Source organism: Myotis davidii, unplaced genomic scaffold, assembly GCF_000327345.1.
Source record: "Myotis davidii unplaced genomic scaffold, ASM32734v1 scaffold433, whole genome shotgun sequence".
NCBI classification, from domain to species: Eukaryota; Metazoa; Chordata; class Mammalia; order Chiroptera; family Vespertilionidae; genus Myotis; species Myotis davidii.
In genome coordinates, this window is record NW_006293776.1 from 2,303,266 (window position 1) to 2,316,994 (window position 13,729).

At 40.7% G+C, this 13,729-nt stretch overlaps 1 protein-coding gene across 3 annotated transcripts in view; it reads right to left on the bottom strand.

The window, feature by feature from the left end:
• The window catches only part of ACVR1 (activin A receptor type I), a 134,296-nt gene that overhangs the window by 15,280 nt on the left and 105,287 nt on the right, over positions 1–13,729 (bottom strand). For all 3 annotated transcript variants that reach the window (XM_015566299.1, XM_006767386.2, XM_006767385.2), the window contains exons 6-7: positions 10,819–10,918; positions 7,054–7,200 (exon numbers count right to left, since the gene is read on the bottom strand). In XM_015566299.1, coding sequence (XP_015421785.1) covers positions 7,054–7,200; positions 10,819–10,918 — 247 coding nt within the window. The remainder of the gene's footprint in view (positions 1–7,053; positions 7,201–10,818; positions 10,919–13,729) is intronic.

Sequence of the window (13,729 nt, forward strand, 5' to 3'; positions counted from 1 at the left end):
TCAGGCCATCTATACATATAAAAGGCTAAATGACCGACTGTTTGTCCGCCCAACCGACCGGTACATATGACGCACTGGCAATTTAAAAATAAATGTTGACTCGCTCATGTGTGATATTTGCCCCCGTCTGACACTGGCCTCCCATTTAAATTAATTTGAAGACAGTTTCATGTGATGCCAGCATTTGTGATGACTATTAATCAATCACAAGGACAAAGTCTAGACAGAGTAGGAATATTCCTACCTGAACCCGTTTTCAGACATGGTCAGTTATACGTTGCTATCTCTCGAGTTTGACAAGCATGTAACATTAAAGTTAAAGTTGTAAATATTTCATCACAAGGGAAAATAGTCAAGCACTCTGAGTTTTTACTCTTAATGTGGTATACAGGGAGATATTAGAATAAGTTTAATCCATTTATCAGTCATTGTTTTTATCAATGTTGTTTATATCATGTTTGTTTTTATATCATGCCTTTGTTATGTTATTTATTAATCAATTTATATATTATTTTCATATACATTTTACTAATTTTCTTTCATCTCTGACACTTCTATTATAGAGAAAGGGCGAATAGCAATATTAAAATATTTCTTCTAGTTAACTTCCTTTTAATGTGCATGAATCCATGCACTGGGCCACTAGTATAATAATATTCTTCTATATATTATATAAAGAAGAATGCTAGAAAAGCACTTCTGGGCTTTTAATATGTATTTATATGTAACATATAATGTACATTACGTATCTGTATACTATAATATACAGGGTTGATTTACAGTTGCTCATATGCAAAAACTACAATAATTAATAATAATAATAATAATAATAATAATAATACAAGAATAGATTGTTTCTTGTACTCACAACTGTAAGCCTACTTATGCCCTGCCCTGTGTATTATAATATATTTTATAATATACTAGAGGTCCAGTGCATGAATTCGTGCATGGGTGTCGTCCCTCAGCCTGGTCAGCAATCAGGCGGATCGGGGCCGGCCGGCTCAGGGGAGGGACCATGGGAGGTTGGCTGGCCACAGGAGGTTAGCTGTGGAAGCATACTGACCATCAGGGGGCAGTTCCTGCATTGAGTGTCTGCCCTCTGGTGGTCAGTGTGCGTCATAGCTACCGGCTGATCATCCGTCATCCCATCATAATGGTCGCTTAGGCTTTTATATAGAGAGATGTATTTATTAGAATATATGTTATATGTATCATATATATGAACTTTATGGATAGTAAAGTTTGGGACATATAAATAGAAGATAAATTTTTTTTAAAGACAGATATGGCTTGAGGAAGAATTAAATATCTTGCAAAAGTATGAAGTAAGATAAATTGCATAAAACGCCTTACCATCTCATAGTACATTGTGTAAAATTTACTCACTTTCACATATATTTTTTTCATGGGAATTTTCTCAATAGAACAGTGAGATAGATATATATCATTATACTCATTTTAGAAATAATGAAGTTGCTGCTGGGAGATGCCAAGAATCACAAAGCTATTAAATTGCAGCCAACCCCAGGTTTGGAGCTGGCTGCCCTGGTACACCCTACCTTGTATAGGGAGCTCTGGGAACAAAGAAAGGTCTTCTATTTGATCAGCAGCATCAACAATAGAAGCAGCTATTAATTATTGAGTGCTAACAACGCACCAAGCACTTGACACACAGTCCTCCGAAAACCGCATGAAGTAGGCAGATTACATCCCTGACATTCGGTGTGCTGCAAAAATTTTTAAAACATTCAATTCCTAACTATTGACTCAGAGGCACTGACCTCTTTCCCCTTAAATTGTCACATTTAAAAAAAAAAGTGACAACAGCCAACAGTATGCTGTGAATACCCCTGTCTTGAACCATAAGTACATAGGCCATATAATAGTGTTACATCTTATTGGTCACATCGCATAATAAGGTTGTGTTTGACTGGTTAATTCCTGGTACCAAAAATCCTTATATATAAGTATAGGAACCTGATTTTTTTTTCAGTTATTTTGGAGCAAAAAGGGTAGGTAATTACTATTATTATTATTATTTTTTAAATCAATAAAAATCATACCTATTTTTTTTGTCAGATTGGCAAAAAATACATTTTTTGGTATGCCACAGAATTTTAGTAATTAGTTTTTGTGTGCCATGAGATGAAAAAGGTTGAAAATCGCTGCTCTAGACCTTCAGGAAAAGTAACTTTTAAATAAGCAAGATTTTAAAAAGCTGTATTTCAGGTGTGAATTATATTACTCCACTTTCTTCAAAAGGCTATTTTATAAGATAACTAGAGGCCCAGTGCACTAATGCTTGCACTGGTGGGGTCCAGCTGGCCCACCCCAATGGGGGCCATCAGGGGTGGGCCAGCAGGGGCTAGGGGCCACAGGCTGTTTGCCAGCTGGCCCCAGCCCCACTCAGGGTCCAGGTGCCTGCTCAGGGGCAGGGCTGGCCGGGGCGAGTGGCCGAGGGCATTCCAGTAGTTCTGCCGTTCAGTCAATTTGCATATTACCCTTTTATTATATAGGATTGCATTTTGAGTCAAAGTTCTTCTGTTTGTGGAGATTGAACAGGTGCCTATAGGTTGGAACTCTGGCACAGCCCTGGATGTGTTCATAACAGGGACAGAAGGTGACCAGGGCAAAAGCCTCTTAAACAATGAAAGGCATCCTCCAGGCTCCTTGAGAGCCTCTCCCTGGCAATCTCCCAGGAACCAGGCATGGGTGGCTCTGACGGCTGGGGAGGGAGATCACCACACAGTAGAGCGAGGTGCTGAGTGCTGGGCCCCAGAAATGAACTCCTGGGTTCCCACACTGGTTCATCATTCCCAAGCTGTGTGATCTAGCACAGCTCACATAAAATCTCTTCCTTCTCAGACATCGGTAACATCATCATCTACCTTAAAGGGCTACTGTGAGAATAAGAGTTATTAGAAACAAAATACTTCAGATGATGCCTAACACATAGTAAGTGTTCAAGAACAGTTGTTTATTATTATATGTTAAAACAGCCCAGGATTCAATGACAACCACAATGATTTTGTAATGTAGTATCTTTTGTGGACAGTTTCCTTTACTTCCCATTGATCTCCAGAAATGATGACTGATGAAAATGTTAGGCAGTACCTTTTAAGAGTATGAGAAGGTTCTGGAGATGGAGGGTGGTGACTGTCACATGACATGCACGTGCTCTGTTCCACTGAGCTGTACACTTTACTTAGTATGGTAACAGTGGTAAATTTCATGTTATGTATATTTAAAACAATTTATTTTTTAAAACAGTGTAAGGTAATTCTCAACCTCTTTGGTTTTAGCAGTGAAGAAAAGAATGTGCAGAAATATAGAACTTTGGCCCCAACTCACAAAGTGGGCCTCCAATGGTGCTGAGAGTAGAAACCGGTTTTCCAAATTTCCACTGCACACCAGGGCTTCCCATTACTCACTCAGCTGTTGACTTCACCAGTCACAGCAAAAGGAAGAGTTGAAGTCCAAACTAGTCCATTTTAAAGATACTGTTTTGCAAGTTTAATTGGGAGGATAAACAATGAGGGCCCAGAGTTTTACATGTATGCATGTGTATACTGTATATATGTATGTATTTGGGTGTGTAATTTAATTATGTATTTGGGGAGCTAGAGTTCGTAATACTCAAGGATGGGAGGAAATCATGGTCTGATATTCAAAACACAATATGCTCTTTTAATGGAGGAGAAAATGATCACAAAAAGCCTTAAATCTCTACATCCAGAAAACTTGTAAAGCAGGAAAAGAAGTTTAACCAAAAAGTTTGTGCATTTCTACAAGCTTTCTCAATGAAAAGGCTACACAGTAAGATCAATCCATTGGCTGTAATTATGATGAGGGTGGCAAGAGCTCATGAATTCAGAATTTCCGTGAATCGTTGGTAATAATAAATGGACAATGTTTTTCCCTCTGTGATCACACTAAGGAAACTTAAGTTCTCTCACAGGAAATCATATTGCAAATGTGACCTTCAAATTCCCCTTGTGATTAAACCCAACCTAATAAATATTTACTGAGCACCTTCTATGGGTAGTGTACTGTCCTCAGTGTTGAATGTGAAAGCCAAAACAATGGAAATAATTCTTGTCCTCATTGCAATGAAGTGGTATCATAGGTCGTTTAACTTAAGTGCATGGATAAAGTGACTATTTGCATAGCTCAGGGATATCCAGAGTACTTTGCTCAGTGAGGCTACGGCCCCCGAGAATGAGGGGGGATGCCCAAATATGTCCTTCCTTCAATAAGTCTCAGACCCGCATGCTTCTTAGCAACGTGCATCTGCCCAGTAAGAGTAATTCTAGTGTTTAAAGCTACGTACTTCTTGTACCTCAGAGCTTCTAACACAACCAATGCTTTATCTGTTGCACAACTGCAATCTGTTCCAGTTTCAGAGGAAAAATTGGTACACTAGAGGGTAATTTTGACGGTTGATGAATTTTCACTTCATACACTGACTCTAGATTAAGAAACAACTCTATTAGTCTATGACCATCTAGCCAACTACAGTGTAGAGTACACAACTGTGGTTAAGTGTTAGAGTGCCCAGTGTGATTTTCAGTTCTACTATTTCGTCGTCTGCTGGGTGATGTTAATCTCTGTGTACCTCAGTCATCTCATCAGTTAAAAGTGAGAAACAAGAGTACCTAGCCTCTTATGGTTGTGACGAAGCTTAAATGAGAAAACACACATAACTGCTAGTAACTAGTCATCACTATTGCTATTGCCATCATTACTGTTGTTACACACATGCCTCCAACCACAACACAAGACAATGTGTGATAAGACTTATAGCAGAGGTTCAACGTGAGGAGTGCAGAAAAGCACAATTAAATCTACTGGGAGATACTGGAAGGGCACTGAGATGTTCTGATGGAGGAAGGGGTGGTTGGAGGGTGGGACAGGAAGAGTGGGTGATCAAAAACAATGTGAACAAGAGCACAGAGACTTGACTGTTCAGGGCAATCCAAGGAAGGGAAACATCAGAAGTGCTGCATGTGGGTATATTTGTACAGGATGCTTCCGAGAATCCTTGGAGCCCAAAATAGGGAGTCTGTCATGTCAGGCCCAGAAGTCACGATTGCTGCAAGCAATGTGAGAGTCAGCAGACACATAGAGCAGAAGTATCGCAGCTCCCCAGGGGAAGATATCTCATTATAGAGAGAAGCATTGGAAAGGGAAGACCAAGAACCACAATACAAGGGAGGAGGATTAGGTGATGACTAGGGCCCCAGAGGAAAGGGAAGGGCAAAAGTCAACAGCAGAAACTGAGATAATTCTGAGATGGAGCATACCACTGTACTGATGAAGCAAAGCTCTGGACAACTGTCAAACCATTATTTGCAGACAACCTGGCTCAGGTTTAATACTAAATTGGCAGTACAGCCAAACACTGCTTAACGAGGGGGATACATTCTGATAAATGTGTTGGTAGGCAATTCTGTCATTGTGAGAATATCATAAAGTGTACTTAGATGGGATAGACTACCACACACCTAGGCTATATAGTCAGCCTCTTGCCTCTAGGCTATAAACCTGTACAGCCTGCTACTGTATTGAATACTGTCGGCAATTATAACACAATAGTATTTGTGTGTCTAAACATAGAACAGGTACAGTAAAAAAATCTATTGTCAAAGATAAAATATGGTCCACCTGTCTAGGGTACTTACCATGAATGTAGTTTGCAGGAGAGGAAGTTGCTCTGGGTGAGTCAGTGAGTAAGTAAATGATGAGTGAATGTGAAGGCCTAGGGCATGACTGCACACTACTGTAGACTTTATAAACACTATACACTTAAGCGACACTAAATTTATAAAATGAGATTAAATCAAGCGCAAGAAAAAAATGATGCAATCAAGAGACATGGTAAACACGGAAACTATGAAGCTGTTGCTTGCATAACACGGCATACTGTTTTACAGTAAACTTTCTTTTTATAAGCAGAAAGAGTATACTCTAAAATAATGAAAAGTATAGCATAGTAAACACATAAACCAGTAACACAGCCATTCATTTTCAAGTATTATGTACTGTGCATTACCGTTTGTGCTACACTTTTATACGACTGGCAGCACAGATTTGATTACACCAGCATCACCACAAAAATGTGAGTAATGTGTTGTACTACAACATTTCCATAGCTACAATGTCCTGGGCGACAGGAATTTTCCAGCCATTATCATCTTATGGGACCACTGTTGTATAGGTTGTCTGTCACTGACTGAAATTTATACTGCGTATGACTGTACCGGAATAGAAATAAATTCTGCAAATAGCTTTGTGTATGCCAAACCTAATCCAATAGTCACAACGTGTCCAACACTATCTTCTACAGGTCAAATTCTATATGAACTTTATATCCATCAATTAAAAAGCATACCATGCAGCATTTGTCAAGGATGTATTAGTATAAACACATTTACAGAAACTTTTCAAAAAACATATACGCCAATGGACGCAAGGAATATTCTCACCCTTTATAATTCCATAGCAGTATTTTCAATGAGCTCTCCACATATTTCACAAATGTTTTTAAGCTTTAGTTTCCAAATTAAAATGTATGTTAAATCCCTCTGTAAATCTGGGCTTTAAAAAACGATGCCTAGTTTGAGGGAATGTGCATTTAATTACGATGTCCCTGGGAGCTGCGAATCTCTAGGAAATCATCCAAAGAGCTTTCTTAGTTTGATTCATGTAATAAATATTCAACAAGGGTGTGGGATAAGTAGAACCACCGAGGAAGCCTTGAAGTGAACAATATGGGGCAAATTTCTGTTGTTTAAATGACAACCTGCAGAATGAGAGGGAACAATAACACTTTCCTTTTCATCATTGAGAGAACCTTCCAATTTCACTTCTCTGCAGATATAAACAAGAAATTAGTTTTAAAAAATTAAATAGCATATACATGCGCAAGATCCCTATATTGCTTTTCAGGTGAGACTGGAAAATTCACAGGCACCCCATCGGAGAGGGCAAAGGCAAGCAAATGATTTCTTTCTAGATAAAAATCATGAGGGGAATTACCCTGGTACTCACCTAAGATATTTTCATGCCTCAGCATCACGGTGTTGTACAATTCTGTTTCCCTGAACCACGACTTCTCATCCCGGGAGGAGAAGATCTTCACAGCTACATTCTCCCCTTGCCAGCTGCCCCGCCACACCTCACCGTACCTGCCTTTCCCTGTGGAAAGCAGCACAGACGTGACATTAGACAGGACAGAAGAGGCCGCCAATAAAGTGCGTACCTGCAACTCTTCACCATGCCCACTGTTTACTGGGAAAACAGTTTAGGGGATATAAATACCAGGACCTTTTGCCTGTAAAGGTAGAACCTGCCCCTCCCAGCCACTCCACTGTGATAACAAGTTAAACACCCTCAGTATCTGCACGGTACAATTAGGTGCACACGATAAAGTTTTACATTTGAATTCCTCTATTAAAGGGTCTGAAACACATGGTTTTTAAAAGCACATGAAAGTTAGCAAAACTTAGAGAATGGTACCGATCATTAGATTTCAGTGTGGTGTGGAAGGACGAAAACATGTATACGGCTTTACATTCATATGTTTCAAGAAGGAGACTGTTGAGTTTGAGATGTGTTGTTCTGAAGGGTTAAAAAGGCAATCACACACAAGCCCACAAAAAACAATGCTGAGAAGGGGATCGACAAGCAGCCACTGGCATCCCTAAAGGATTTCTTGGCGGAGGATATAGTTCAAAAGAGGATTTGCAAAGTCTTAAACACGTAATCCCAGAACAGTCCTGATTTCTGACATTGGTCATGGGTATTTGCTTGGGAGACAGCCCCTGCAATGCCACCCTGGGCCACACGGAAAAGACCAAATGGAGAAGATATTTTGCAGAATGTGGTGACTAGCTGTGATGATTCTGCCGGGTGCCTGCCCTCTCCGGCAGCAGCAACACAACTATCGGCTTGTCAACTCCATGCACCCTCTGCCACCCTTCTCCTTAATTATAGGAAGGGGTGAGCAGGGAGGTTGGGAGGAGGAGGTAATTACCACAAGACTCTGGGGATCAACACGGGGTATAATCAAGGGGTACGTGTGCGGCACCTAGATAATCATGCAGCAGGAGATACAACTTGCAGCGCAGTGGGGCTTTCTACCCAGGCAAGTGCTGCTGGGAATCGCGGCTGGTAATAAGCAGCTGTGGCACCACCTGCACAGACAGGAAGACAGCTCTTTGCTGAACAACTAAGCCGCCAAAAACCCAAACAAGCAGAGAGAAAGCATGTCTGTCCGGGTGACTCACCTGAAACATGATTAAAACCACTCAATTTAGATTTCCTTAGAACAAACAATGTCCCTACTAAATAGCAATTACTAATCCGAAAGGATGTTAAATGTGATCAGTAAGTGGTCACTGGGAGCCCTTGTCAGGTCACACAAAATAGCACAAGATTAATTTTATTAAAATCAGTTAATAAAGTCAACTGCCCAGCATTTGTAGCTCAAGATGAAGGCTGGGGGGAAGATATTACAAAATCAGCTGCTAGGAAATGATAGGCTAATCTTTTCCTGCCTTAGTTCCCTTCCTTATCTTTAGTTGCCCTTTGTCCTCAGAGTCTCATCAGGAAGGAGAGAAAATTTTCCCAGAGAATTGCGGCCATTACTAAAAAGTTCCCTTAAAGTCTTTTTTTTTTTTTTTAAAGAAAACAGAGATGAATGTCAGGATAAGTAGAGAGAATTAAAATAGAAACCTATTTCAATGGTTCTCAAACTCTTTTATGTTGTCAAGTGCTTTCTACAAATGCATGCTTATGAATATATCCCTGAAAACAGAAGCAGAGCTGCCTGCAAAGGGGATCCCTAAGGCCTCTGGAATTTAGGGGTTCACTGGTCATCGCCTGGAAAAGAACTGATCTAGTTCAGCTTCTTTGCTTATGAACCAATACTGATAATATACTATCATTATTAATTAATTACATACATTTTTATTTAAACTATAGCCCATGAACACGATAAGCTACTAAAAAAGATATTGCTTTTACTCAAGTCTTCAGCGCTAAACCAACAAAATGCTATATTTGAATTTACATTATTTCAAAAATGACTGAAGAATATCTCTATAACCAGAAACAGTATACATGTTTAAAGGTGTAACATTATTTTGCCCTTTGACCTCTGGGGTCAATCTCTGAGGACTGCCCTTGAGACCTGCTGCCCTGGGAATGGTGAGGATGGGGGTGAGACAGGCACGCGTCTCCCTTCACTGCCTTCTCACCACTAGCCAGAATCCCCGGTTCATAATCCAGTAAGATGTTAACTGGTCCAAAAGGACAATGCTGTCTGGATGCAATGAGCACATTTGGGACATTTTTATTTCCTCCACTGCGGAGAAGCAGAGAGAGGTGGTGTTCGGAAACAGTTGAGTAGCTGCAGACTTAGAGAAAAGGCAACAGGCTCCAGCTGACTGCCGGTGTGCCCGAGTTGGGACTTGCTGCTCTTACTATCCCTGTCCATCCCCCTTCTACTACTGGGTTCGGGGGTGTCCTGGTTTCCCGGAAAACAGCGAGAAAAGCCAGAGCACACAGCAGCCAAGTGGTGGAGGGAGCACCTCCCCCAGAGCTGCCCAGTCCAGCCCAGAGGAACCAGGAGAACCAGGAGGAGAGGACAGAGATATTGCCAACCCACTAGCACTACTGTGGTCATCCCTGCATGGCGTCTAAAGGAGAAATTAATGAAAACTATCATGTGGCTGGCAAATATCCACCACAACTAATAAAAAATGAAACTTTGAAATAAAAACATTAGGGCCTTAGCCAATGTGGCTCAGTTCATTGGACATCATCCCCTGCACTGAAAGGTTGCCAGTTCAATTCCCGGTCAGGGCACATGCTCAATCCCCAGTAGGGGCAGGGGGGAGGTGTGTGCAAAGGCAGCTGATCAATGTTCTGCTCTCATATCGATGTTTCTCTCTCTCTCTCCCTCTCCCTTCCTCTCTCTCTAAAAAATCAACTTAAAAATCTTTTAAATTTTTTAAAAAATAAAAGCATTTGGTACCATCTTTGTAGGGGGGAAATCCAGTAATATATAAAACAAGCAATAAAAAAGTCATAAATTTTGACCCAGAAATCCTAATTCCTAGGAATTTTTCTGAGGACTCAAAAGAGTGAAGCAGTGTGTGCAAAATCTTTCTCAAGTAGTACTGTTACAGAAAAATGAACATTCAATAGATGATTATTACACAGTCTTTAAAAATATTTACGATGTGTACAAAAAGGGGAAATGTGTGAGCTTAAAACTAAAAAAAAAAAGGGACACAAATTGTACACACTATGATTACATCTATGTGTAAATATGTTTCTATATGGAAAAACTGTGAGTGGCCATAGAGAAATATATATATCTTGTTTAAACAGATTACTTCACTATTTTTAAAGGCAGGGGAAGAGTGAGAGGGATTAGAAACTTGCAATAAGCAAGTTTATGGTCCTAAAGCCTACTTACCTCGGATCATCCAATACCTACAATGAGGAGCAGCCCTATTCATTCATGTTTCAAGCATTTCCGTCATCCCAAAGGGTGGACTTGCCACTGAAAGCTTCTGACTAAGCATGGTCTCTACTACCTAGTGACGGACTCCCTGGACAAGGACTTGTGCAAGTTTAGGTGCTCCCACACAAGTCACACAGAGAACAGAGACAAAGCCACACCACATGGCTACCCCCCATCTCCCGATGTTAGGAAACAAGAAACAGATTTTTCCAAGTGCCATCCTCCTTCCAGAACCACAATAACACCGCACCTAACCCACAAAGGAAGAGAAAATGCATTACCGACACACTCCAACAGTGTGATCTGACGAGCCACTGTTCTCTGAACCAGAAAAGGAAGGCCAGAGCCGCTTCCCGACGTACACGAGTGATCCAGTAAATCCTGTGGTTCGAGACAAGGAGAAAAGACACTGATGAGAAAGAGCCCTCGAATGAGAGCACGAGCGTGCATCGCGTTATCACTCACACAGTAGCAGCATCCTGGCCGCCATCAGAAGCACTGGTTTTATTAGAAAAACCAGAAGCCTATCCTCTCCCTAATACAGGATAGGTTTTCCTGAGGATTACGTGGCCCTTTCACGCACCCACAGTTTTAGAACTAAATATATAAGAAGTTGAGTGGACAAAGTCGAAGACGGGAATTAGCAAGTCCCAGGCTGGGCCCAACTGACCATATTCTACTCTGCCTGTCATTCATTATCTAGCAGAGGGTCCCCTCTAGCTGACATGCCAACCAAGGGGCAAGTCCAGGGTGAGCACAGGGAAAGTAGCAGAACAAAGACCAAGTGGAGCAAAGAGAAGAGAAAAGAGCTTCAAGTCCCAGGCTGGGCCCAACTGACCATATTCTACTCTGCTTGTCATTCATTATCTAGCAGAGGATCCCCTCTAGCTGACATGCCAACGAAGGGGCTCTCATGAGAAACGTACGAATTAGGAATAAGGAACAGATGGCGCTCATGTAGTAGAAAGACACACCAGTGGCCACCTGGGTCATCCACTGGCACACTCCAGCGGAGAGGGGCTACCTGGATGGAGGTGTTACCCTTTTGAAGTGAGTGAGGAGCAAAGGGGTAAAAAAATTAACACCTACATGTCATCTCATGATGGGAGTTAGCCACGGCTCAGAAAAGCTAAAGCTTTTATTGGAAACATAAAACCATGCCCCAAAATCTACTTCTAACAAATAACATATTATGAAAAAGGTTCCTCACGAGTTCATTCATAAATTTTTCCTTCTTAGGAAAAGAAGAAAGCAGAGGTCTTTCTGTATCAGAAATGGATTGTCTGCAATACACATTATTGTGCCCCCGTGTGATGGTGGTAAGGTTGCAGTCACAGTGAGCTAACATTCCTCATCCTTTCCCAAACATTTTAGCTGGCCTGTTAATACGATACACTGATTTGTTTGAATTTCATCTCTTTTTTTCTTATTCTGAGTTCCACTGTGAAGTACTGTTGATCAGCAAAATTACCAAAAGCTGAATATCCAAAAGAAAAAAATTTAGAATCCTTAAAACCACAAAATGGATAATCAACAGGAATTGAGTAAGATGAAGGGAACTTCCACATCCCCCTAACCATCTATTTGATGTTCTTTTTTTTTCTCTTTATTTAGTCAATATTTTGAGAGAATAATCCAGAAAATTAAACTAATATGTTATTTTTGCCATAATATATAACCCTGGTCCCCAGGATGGGGGTGGGAAGGAAATCAACCAAAGATATCCAAACATCTACTTCAACTCTGGGACCCCAAGGCTGCTTTTCAACGTTGGGGAGCTGTTTGGTAAGATGTGCTTTGTTGAATCATACATGAGCATAGTGCTTAAATGAACAAGTATGAAGACCAATAAGGACAAACTTGTTTTAAATAGTGTTGTTTACTGGGTTGTTATATCGCACTATACTGTCATCTAACATGGTTGAGAAGTATTTTAGCATATACTCCCATCCCTCTTTCAAAATTATAAAAACTATTTAAACAGTAATTAGCACAAGATATTCCTATTATTGTCCATGGCGATTAGTTATGTTAGCTGATCTGAGGAATGAAGTTCTGACAAATCTATTTCTGAATCTTGCTTTGTTAAATCTTTGTCAGGATTTATCCTTCTATCTTCTTTTTTAAAAAAGATGTTTTATTGATTTTAAGAGAGGGGGGAAGAGAAGGAGAGGGAGAGAGAAACATCAACGTGAGAGCATAACACGGATCAGTTTCCACACACTCCCTACTAGAGATCAAGCCAGTAACCCAGGCATGTGCCCTGACTGGGAATCGAACCAGCAACCTTTTGGTACACGGGACAATGCCCAATCAACCAAACCACACCAGTCTGGGCAGCCTTGTATGTTCTTGCTGCTAATTCAATAAACTTATTTAATGTTTCTCAAAATGTGAAATTAACCTGTAAGTACTTTTCTAACAAAAAACTGCAATCCTCTACTTTTTGGAATAACATGTCCTCTTTTTTCCCCCAGTTTTGCTGTTCTACAATTTAAATAGGTAGGTAACAGGAAGCTCAACAAGGGTCTTCCCCCTTTTTCATACCAAAAAGTACATCTGACGGGTGGCCCAGTACCGGGGAAGGCAGCAGGACGGGGTATTTTCCAGCCTGGATCTGCTCTTACCCAATGTTTGAACAGCTCACCAAAAATGGCCCAGGTGTAGGACCTGAGCTGCAAAGATTGTCAAGGGCACGTCTTCTCCAGTAAAAAGGAAGTTGCAGGTCAGGCTTAACTACAGAAATGTCAGACACTTTTAAGCATATTGTCTAGAAGATTTAACACAAGAGGATCTTAAGTGACACATGATCATGGCATTCAATAACATTGACTCCCATTACAAAATGATTACCTTGATTGTCTTTCAATTCATCAGATTATGAAAAGGAATCTTGATTTGGTACGAGTAGGTTTTTAACACCTCTCTGACACTCACCAGTGTGATGCCCATTTCAGAGTAGGCACCAGTCTCACTCAGAATAGTACCCTTTTAGACCATTAATGCTTTTCTCTTTTGCACTTTACGATAACCCTTTTATAGCAAATAATTCCCGTTTCCACTTTTTAAAGTCTCTTTAAAATTAACACTTGAGCCCAGCTGGCATGGCTCAGTGGTTGAGCATCGACCCATAGGAGGTCATGGTTCGATTCCCCATCAGGGCAGATGCTCAGGTTGTGGGCTCGCCACCCC